The 9955-nt window shown below is 41.8% G+C and overlaps 1 protein-coding gene across 4 annotated transcripts in view; it reads left to right on the top strand.

Annotated features, from left to right (window-relative positions):
* Positions 1–9591, top strand: part of hdac9b (histone deacetylase 9b) — a 35825-nt gene extending 26234 nt beyond the window's left edge. For all 4 annotated transcript variants that reach the window (XM_069696181.1, XM_069696182.1, XM_069696180.1 and 1 more), the window contains 6 exons: positions 3204–3335; positions 3656–3771; positions 5224–5346; positions 5884–6061; positions 6155–6369; positions 9118–9591. In XM_069696181.1, the coding sequence (XP_069552282.1) occupies positions 3204–3335; positions 3656–3771; positions 5224–5346; positions 5884–6061; positions 6155–6369; positions 9118–9447 (1094 nt within the window). In that variant the 3' untranslated portion in view covers positions 9448–9591. The remainder of the gene's footprint in view (positions 1–3203; positions 3336–3655; positions 3772–5223; positions 5347–5883; positions 6062–6154; positions 6370–9117) is intronic.
* The last annotated feature ends 364 nt before the right edge of the window (positions 9592–9955 follow it).

Here is a 9955-nt window from a genome sequence, read left to right on the forward strand (position 1 = left end):
TGCACGGGCAGGATGAACCTCGACAGCACTGTTTGTTTAAGCAAAGATAGCTCTCTCAAAACAAAGTGGAGATGACTTGAACCCTCCATGTTAGACTCCCCACTGCCTTGTGTGCCCAGAGGGCTGAGCACCATCTTTTTCTGGTTGAGGGTCACAATGAGGTTGATGATGCTCATGTAACATTTACATTTACATTTGCAGACTTCATCACATGGTGGTCAATAAATGTTTTTATAACCTGAAAATATGAAATTAGCATCTTAATCAAGTAAAGTTTGTGCATTTATCCCCCCCCCCCCCAGAAACAGGAACTAACTACTTTTCCCTGTCAAAGTAATTTGCTTTGAAAAGCCTTTGAGACAAACAAACTTTTGTACACTTTTTAGTGTACAAACACCTGGTGGTCTACAAAAAAATGCAAAGACACAATATGTAGTTGTAGTTTTAGCTATGTAGCAATAAGTCCTCAAAATACCCTGCTAGAGAAACAATCTCTGCTTTCATCTCTTCCATTAAGTGTTCTTTTATTACTTATATCACCCCTTGAAAGACAGAACAGCTGTGATGCCCTTGTCTTTATTTCATTCAAAAAGTAGCTCAAAGAATTTCACGTGATTAACTTGTTTACTCGGTATATATCCTCTTTGTTTCAATTCCTGCAATTAGAATAGACTGGACCGAGGGCACGCGATAGTCTGTGGCAAGAATGGTTGCAGCTTAGCAGTAAGAAGTGCAACACCCTCTCTGGTCTTGACCCAGTTACCAAATGTGTGCATTCAGCAGGTGCAGGAAAGATTTTCAAAAATAATCCTGCAAAGGTAAAACTGTAAAGCCCAAATCATATCAAAGTGAAGTTTGTGTGGAAACTCCTTCTGCTAAGAATAGATCTAGAATAGAAGCAGGAGCAGTAATGAAAGACATAAAGGTGCTGATCTTATGAGATTCAGTATCTAAACTGTAAGGGACTTTAGCTCTGCTTAAAAACTTTGTGCGGTCAAAATAATAAGCGTTCATTTCTCCTGTTTAGCATTAGTTTAAGCAGCAGCAAAATGCATAGCAGGTGTCCGTATGTACAGAACACACACCTCAGCTTTCCACACAGCCATCTGTCCAGGTTCAGGCTCTAATGGACACAGGCACTCACAGTGACAGCAGAGTTAAAATTCTAATGAAGCATAACACATGAGGAGATTGATTTATGGCTGCGGTATATTGCAGGCATTTGTGTATGTTTTCATGAACTGAAACTTGGGTGCAGAAGTGACCCAGGTGTTCAGAGAATATGCCTTGCCGCTGCCATCACTGCCTCCTGTTGCGCCGCCGTGCATCAGGGCATTTTTTCCATGGAGACCAGTGAGAAAGTGTTTGTTCCCGTGCTGCTGTCTGGCGTTCCCGTGGCGACCAATTGGGATGCGTAGCTTGGTGGCAGCAGCGTGTAAAAATAGAAAGCAATCAAGGCAGCAGGGCGTGAAGCAGATTCATACGACTCCCAACAGCGTTTTCTCTCCATTTATCTCTCCTGCCTCCTTTCTTCCTCCCTCGTTCTCTTTCATTCTACCTCACACCCACAGGATTAGAGGTCTGTGCCACGTATTAGGGAAGAGGGTTTTGCTGCTTTTGATAAAATCCAGAAATAGCAACATCTGGCCCACTCTCCGAGCTGTGCCCCCATCACTGCTCCCTTTCCTCCCCCCTGCATTGCTCCCACATCACAGCCGCACTTCCCTATGTATAGCTGTATGTTGTACACCTCACAAAAGGGCCCATTTAATTATTGATCAGAACTAAATAATTGAAACAGGTTGGCTATTGTGTAACTGAGGGTTTACATAACTTCAATACAGCTTTGTGCCCTGGCTTTCAGTCAAAAGACCAGCTTATCTATTCTGCTTGTTTATTTGAGTGTGTAAAGCGAGCTGTGGGATTCCATGTCTCAAGGGTTGATGGGAAGCCTATATGAGACATGACCGAGTGAGTCACTGTCACTGTGACTAGACAGGAGTGTGGTTCAACAGACAGATACAAAAGCATTTTCTTCCATTCATATAAATGATGGTTACATCATTAAAAATGCATTCTTTGCTTTGATTCAACCAGACATTTTTCAATTCTTTGCACCATATAATTTTTCCATTGTCACATATGTCATACCACGCATACATTTTCATGGACTAGTTCACTAATCTGTGATATCGTCTTTTTTGTTTCATTCTAAAGTGACCATTTATTTGCTAGAGACTGTAATATTTTCAAAGATTCAAATCTAATCTATAAGTGTTGAAATACAATACAATCACAGTTATCAAATGTTATCATCAAGTTAAAGTTAAAATTTAAATAAAGAATATAATAATCTCTCTGATGTGGGAGTCTTGGCCTAATAGTGTAATACTATTAGGTGTAATAGTTGTGTAATACTTTCTGTTGGTGGTCATTAAATGGAGCATTTATACTGAGCAAATTCACCCCAATTAAGTAGAGGTTTAAAATTCATTACATAATGTTAAGGGAAACACAATTTCAGTATTTAAAACCATCATTAACACCATCAGAAAAGCTTGAATGTAATAAGTCTATTGTGAAAGATATTGCGTCAGCATTGTGGTCATCAGAGAGGGACTGGATTTGTAAGTCTGGATCGTTTCAGGCCAGGCTGCGTGTGAGTGTGTGTTCGGACCGTGTGTTTTTGTATCTCTGGTTTGCATTAGGAGGAGGGGATGTGGGGCGAGCCTGAAACATCTGCCATGTTTTTGTGTTAGTTTAACTGTTGCTACTGTATCAGACTGTGGTCACCAGGGCGGCAGGTAGCGGACTGTTTCACTTAGAGCCTGTGTGTTGCTCAACCTAATTTAGTCCAGATGAGGTGGAAATGGGTCCAACCCTGACTCATTTAATTTATCTGAAACCTGCTCTGAATTTCTCTGTAACTGAAAATGTGACATGTCAAAACGTGACAACATTGCTTGTTTTCTAATGGATTTATAGTCTATTTGTTTTTCTTTGAGTTTCCTCTTATTTTATGGAATTACTGTTTTCTTTAAAATGTTCATTACTGTAGTGTTGTTTAAAAGCATGCTGTTTGACTATGAAAATAGTGACAGTACACTTACATTATCATACAACTGAATATCCACATTATGGGGCATCTTTATCATTTGAACAATATGATCTGAGACTTAGAGTATTTGTTCTTTATTTTGTAGCCTCTGAGCCCAACCTAAAGGTACGATCCAGGCTGAAGCAGAAGGTGGCAGAGAGGAGAAGCAGCCCAATGCTAAAGAGAAGAGATGGAAACATCATGACTCCATACAAGAAGAGGGCTCTAGAGCTGATGGGTATGCTACATAACTATATGTTGAAATTCCTTTTTTTTTTTTTCTGTGTCTGTTTTTGTCTACATCTTGAAATATTCTCGCAAAACAGCATAAACCTGAATCTTAGTGGCATTATTATAGAGCTGCATACTAATAAGTCGTTTTTGGATGCAGTAGCATATAATGGTCATTGTACTTTCACCACCATTGTAATCAGGCAGCCATGACCATGCACATAAAACTGTAGTGAGGCTGCAGCTGTTATGCCAAAACTCTGTGCATGTGAGTTGTGTGTAGAGTGTGAGCACGCATACTGTGTCTAACTCCTTGATGTTTCGTAGACTCTACGTCCACTAACAGTGCCCCTGGCTCTGGCCCCAGCTCTCCCATAGGGGCCTCCAGTGCCTTGGGGGCTGAAAATGGACCCTCCTCTCTGCCAACTACCACAAAAACTGAGGTATGTTTATAAATCATGAGAACTGCAACTGATTTGTCAAAAGAATAAAGCAATAAACTAATTTCTGATGCTTTTCTGCTTGGAAATGATTTGAATATCAAACAGTAATCGTATGGCAGAGCAATGCTTTATCTGCCCTTCTGCTTGCAGCTATAAAAACAGCCACTTGTCCTCTTTCTGTTACTTCCCACACTGACATTAAAGGCGTACAAGTTGACCCACATGTCTGATTACCCCCAGTTTGCTTTTATAAAGATGACACTCTGCAGGAAAATAAATTGAGTTTGTTTTACAATGCTGAATATAACAGCAGAAATTTAAATATTTTTTTTCTATTATACATAATTATTTCTTCCAGATGTGCTCTACAATCAGTTTTATGTTTTCTTTTATTTCCAAAGCAAGAAGAAAAATATGCAGTTTGGCTGTAAGGTTGCTGTTGGCTTGTCATTGTATTTCTGTCATTGGCCTGGCTGCCTGCCTGTACTGAGTTGTTCTGAGGCGTTTCCCAACAGATTCATGGCTGAGTTACTGACCAGAGCTCCCCTCAGACTCAGCTCACAAAGCAGACTATTATAGAGTGTGGCAGATATGACACATCTCTGAAACAATCTCACCAGAACAGCTGTGTTTTCCTTAACCATCACTGTTTATTCTCCCAGGGACCTCCAGTGACACAGGGAAGGGAGAGACGCCCTGACATGGGGCTGAAGGTTGGGGCTTAGGGAGACAGGCGAACTGTGGATTTTAATTGATATCCCAGGCACTGGTAGCCAAAGACACCCACATGCTAACAACATAAACACACAGGATTGCTATTGTTGCGGCCCAAGCTGAGGCTCTCATAAAAGTCACTGGTGGACTGTGGGGCTGCTTGTGGACCTCATGCCTGTTGCAAAAGCAAGGCGTGTTTGTGCACCGTTACATTAGGTATCCTTTTTCAGAGGGAACTGGTCCCTCGGGTCAAATATGGGCCGGATATCCACATACAGGTCACTGAGTACTGGTAGGGGTTGGAAGGATAAACATTGCTGTTCCAAAACCACATGCTGGTCCACTGCTCGGCTGGGTGCAGGAAGTATGCCCCAGTGCTGATGTTCTCTGAGAGAGTAGCCTGAGGGTTGGGACCGGGGAGCAGAAACAGGCTGTAGGATAACTGGGGACTGAAGAACTGAGGATGGAGCGGGAGATTTAGAGGTTTGCAGTGCTTTATAATAGCACATCATCCTCACAGGTGCCATTCTGTGAGGGGCTAAGAAACTTTTGCTGCCTTTATCCATCATAAAACCTTGTACCTTTCTGTTTGCAGCAAGGTGGGCTGTTGTTCATGCATTAACCTTTATGCTACTGCTCATGTTGTCTTTTGAAATTGTCCATAGTGGGATTTCTAAATCTGCCCCCTCCTCCTAAATCGCTCTCTCTCTCTTGGTCTCTCCTGCATGTTTGATGTAGAGATGGCCTTCCCAGCCGAGATTATTTCGACCTGAGGGCTCTGTGTCCATGCTGAGTTTATATACATCTCCCTCCTTACCCAACATCTCCTTGGGACTTTCAACTGCGTCCTCACCCATTAATGTGAGTATGAATTTTGCAGACATTCTTTCATGAAATCCCATCGCAGACACCTGTGTAGTCGTTCAGTGAATGAAAGCTTCTCGGCTCAGTCTGGAAGTTACGAAACCTGCCGTCAGGTCGCTGACCTGTGGCCCCAAATGATTTTATCGACCTTAGATAAATATTGTTCTGCAGTGTCTTGTGTCAGGCATGCTCTTATCCTCCCCTATTACCTCATTTATCACAGCTTTTAAGAAGTCCAAATCCACTCAAGTGCAACTCCTGATAACCTAGCACATGATATATCATCTTTTAGCTCTGGCACATTCCACAGAGGCCTGTTCATCAGATGCTAACCACTGACGGTCTCTGATTTCAGGGATGATGCCTTATCTTGAATTTGTAACTATGCGACCCATTTTCATTCATAAAAAACAGTTGATATTATTAAATTATTGTTAAAGAAATTACTATACCTGACCATCGGGCCTAACGCACTGCATGTGTAGCGCGTATTCAAGATTAATCATGACTTTACTGTCTTTTCTCCTCTCTTAGGCTGCTATGGGGTTGAAAGACAGATCAACAGAAATCAAACATGGGCTGCCTGGGCACCTGCTGGGCCCTGTGCCCCTTCAGACTGGCCTGGAGTCAAAGGTGAGCCCCAGCCACCAGGCTCTCCTCCAACACCTCCTCCAGAAGGAGCAAATGAGGCAGCAGAAGATGCTCTCCTGTGGTAAGACTGCATATTCTTATACTGAAAATTCAACTACTTTTAAAGTATGATTACAGAAAAATCTAACAAGAGTTTTCATATTTTTTGGCCAAGGCCAAGGCTCCATGTCGTCCCACCCGCAGTCCCCTCTGGCAATGAAGGATCGCCCCTCCAGCAGTCGGCCCAAACTACCAAAACACCGACCTTTGAACAGAACCCAGTCGGCGCCGCTGCCTCAGAACACACTGGCCCAACTTGTCATCCAGCAGCAACACCAGCACTTCCTGGAAAAACAGAAACAGTACCAGCAGCAGGTCCATATAAATAAGGTATTGTGCTGGTCATCAATATTCATTCACAGTGGAGGGTTTTGACTTTCAAATTGCTTTTCGCAGCATTCTGTATTCCTTTTTAGGTCTCATGAGGTCTTATTTTACTGCAGGGAGTCTGATTTAATCACTTTAAGCACACAAATGCTGATCTATTTTTAGTCTTTTGTAAAAGCATCTGTGGCAGCTCAAGTTTACAGACCTGGGCCGTAGACTGTTCTTCCCTGAATCCTGGTGTTATTTCTGCAAAGCAAAGAACTTCTGCCTGACTTCAAATGGGGAAGAAATCCTTCCCCTGCACTAATTCTGTTATCATAGCTTAAGGCATCAGTGCTGTTCACATGCTAACTCTGTGAAATTCAATTCATCTAAGTTCAAATGAAGAAAAAAGTGCCCCGAATGCATTTTGTTCCTCTGTGGCAATATTTGTGTTTCTGTAAGTTGGCCGAGGTGACCTCGCTATACACAGACTGTAATTATTCTGGTGAGGGACGTGTGTGAGGTGGCAGAAACTGTGAAAGGCTGTATTGTGTGAGTTCACGTAGCGATGTGTCCCAACGCTGGGCCATGAAACCATGGGAACCATAGAGCAACTCATACCTAGGAGTATTGAAAAAGCACAACCCACGACAAGCACTTATTGAGCTGAACAGTACAGGTGTACAACTTTAACAGTTTCCGGTTAAATTCCTCTGTAACTCTAAAAATAACTAACATGTGGTATAGCCGGGCAGCGGAAATTAGTCTTAATATCAGCTGTAATTACTGAAAAGTACTCTGAAGCTGATTCGATTTGAAAAGAGCTTTGGAATAATGACGACATCTTGTCTGAAATACGTGAACAGGGCCTGCTCTGATCACTCGGCCCAATGAGATCGCAAGTAAAGCTTCTTTAAGTGGAGGTTATAAATGGCCACTAATCAGGGATGAGCCCTCAGTGTTTGTGAAGAGGGATCTCCAAAACATTGCCCTAATTAATTTCCAAGCAGTGGCTTGTCTACGGTTGTTTTTAAACTTCCTTCAGTGCCAGCAACAGTAGGGGGCACTAATGGAAATTTACAAGAGCTTATGGATTTTAGGAAGAGGTTTGAACAGTGTTTACTAATACCAAACTAAGGAGGCTAATTCTTATAGCTGAAAGGATATTTATATAAGGACTAGATTCTGCAGACAGTAATGTTGTGGTTACCAGCTGTCAAAGGGAAGATACTTCTCTGCCTGTTCTTGGAGCCCTCTGGTGGTTAAATAATCATATCACGGCACCATTAGTTCTGCAAGTCACTGAAGTATCCCTCTCATATGCCTCTGTTAAACAAATATTGAACTGTTACTTAATTAAAATGTAGTTTTTACAGTTCGTATCCTTTTTCCTTAAATGCAAACCTGTGCTTTAAGACGTGCTGATGTCCGGGTGCTAAATGTTAATAAAAATAGAGAATTGACACTGATAGATGTAAACATTTTTGATGGGAGTAAAAAACAAACACAGATTAAGTAAGAATATGCATGTAAATTTCCTAGGTTTAGAGTGTAATATGATGGGCTCATGAATGGTGCCAGTAGAGAGGACGTTGGCTCAGTTTGATGGAGCAGAATGCCATATGCTCTGTTGATATCCTCTTTGGCAAGCCAATGTAATGCCATTCTCCCTACACCAGAAGCGTGGCTCCAGTAATAGCAGAATATAATCTCAGTTTTTTAGGAAAATACATGATTCACCATAGGCCAGACCTCGTACATTCGGATCTGTATTTTATAATGTACGTGGGTGACACTAATCCCCTTAAGTGGCCGTAACCATTACTGAATGTTTATTAACTCATACAAAAGGTAGGCACAATGGCTAATCTGTCTCTACTCTTAACCCTCCTAACATGTTGTTTACCAAAGCCACCAGCCACATCATTAAAGTTACAATAGCTTCCATAAATACAGCTGTTTACAATTGTATGTGTAAATGTGACATTTAATTCACTAATATTCTGCATAATATAACTGCCTCTTTTCTAAGTCTAAAAGTCCCCTCTGTTTTTTTCCAATGTAAGAAAAACACTCTATTTTTCAGAACACAGTCATGTTTGATGGGCTGCACTTATAACACGCTCACACACTAATAGGCTCGCGTAGCATCGAGAGCAACTTCAGTGTCTTGCCCAAGGACACTTCAGCATGTGGACAGGAGGAGATTGCGGTTAGTGGGCAACACCTGAGCCACAGCCGCCCCTAACCGTGTCAGTGTCAGTGTCAGTGTCACACAAAAATGTTCACACTTGTGGTGTGTGTTTTAAAAATGTCCAACGTGACATATATTTTATGTCCTTTTTTCTGTTTTATAATTACTGCAGTTTTTATTGTTCTTAATTTAAGGTTTTATAATTAGCATGACAATAATAGTTAAATATAAGCAAATATTAGTTAATATAGACATGCAACATTTGTAGGTCATTTATTTAGTTACAGAGACTGTGAAGAGTTTGATTTTGTTGATTTTGATTTGCAAGAGGATGAACATTTTCTGAAAATAGGAAAGTATTATTACGTGGCAATTAACTGACAGATGAGGATGGTACCTTTTGTTTTTTAAAAGTAAAATCTTTCAGCTACTCTTTGGCTGTATTTGTATGATTAAAACTAGTGGCTGAAGCCTTAAATTGACATTGTTTTTTCTTTGCTCCTATTAAAGTTTGATTGTTAAAGATTGCTGGCTGCAGGATATCATCATTAATACGGAGCCAATGTGTTTTGCAGCTGCTGTCCAAGTCCATTGAGCAGTTACGTCAGCCCAGTGCACACCTGCAGGAGTCAGAGGAAGAGCAGGAGGAGCAGCACAGAGAGGAGACAGAGAGTATGCAGGAGGACAGGCTGCCCCCTGGAGGAGTCATCCGGAAGCACACGTTCAGCAGTTGCAGCAGTGGCTCGAGCAGCGAGTTCCCAGACGCTCACTACGGGGTCATCAAGGTCAAGGAGGAGCCCGCTGATAGTGAGGATGAGGCTCTGACCAATCAGAGCTTGGAGTCAGAGCAGATCAACTATCTTCACCAGGTCAAAGGAAGACTGGTGATAAGAGCCATGATCTGAGTATGGAAGAGGATGAGATCACACACTTGCAACATTCGCAAAAAAACAAGTCTACAAACATGTGCATCTACGATTGCTGCAGTTTACACATGTACACACACACACACACACACACACACACACACACACACACACACACACACACACACACACACACACACACACACACACACACACACACACACACACACACACACTAACACACTAACACATACATACACCGAGCAGCCATTGCACTGTAGGCCAGCGCTAGCTGCATACAGTATGACCCCTTGTCACTCAGCTGCAGCTTCACACGTCCCACACTCTTAAGACTATCTGTTTGTGATCTTTATGTCGTGATCTCTGTAAAATACGTACTGGACGTTTTACTTGTGTAAATATTTAGACCGTTCTTTTTAAGAGCTGCTTTGGTCATCTCGAGTCTGCTCAACTGACAAAAAGTTATATGTACATATAGTGTGGATTTAGCATCAAAGATGATTTCTTGAGTGAAGCTTGAGCAGGT

This window comes from Brachyistius frenatus, unplaced genomic scaffold, assembly GCF_029030835.1.
Source record: "Brachyistius frenatus isolate BFR_SWC_R1_liver_20210118 unplaced genomic scaffold, ASM2903083v1 Contig_20, whole genome shotgun sequence".
Classification (NCBI taxonomy): domain Eukaryota; kingdom Metazoa; phylum Chordata; class Actinopteri; family Embiotocidae; genus Brachyistius; species Brachyistius frenatus.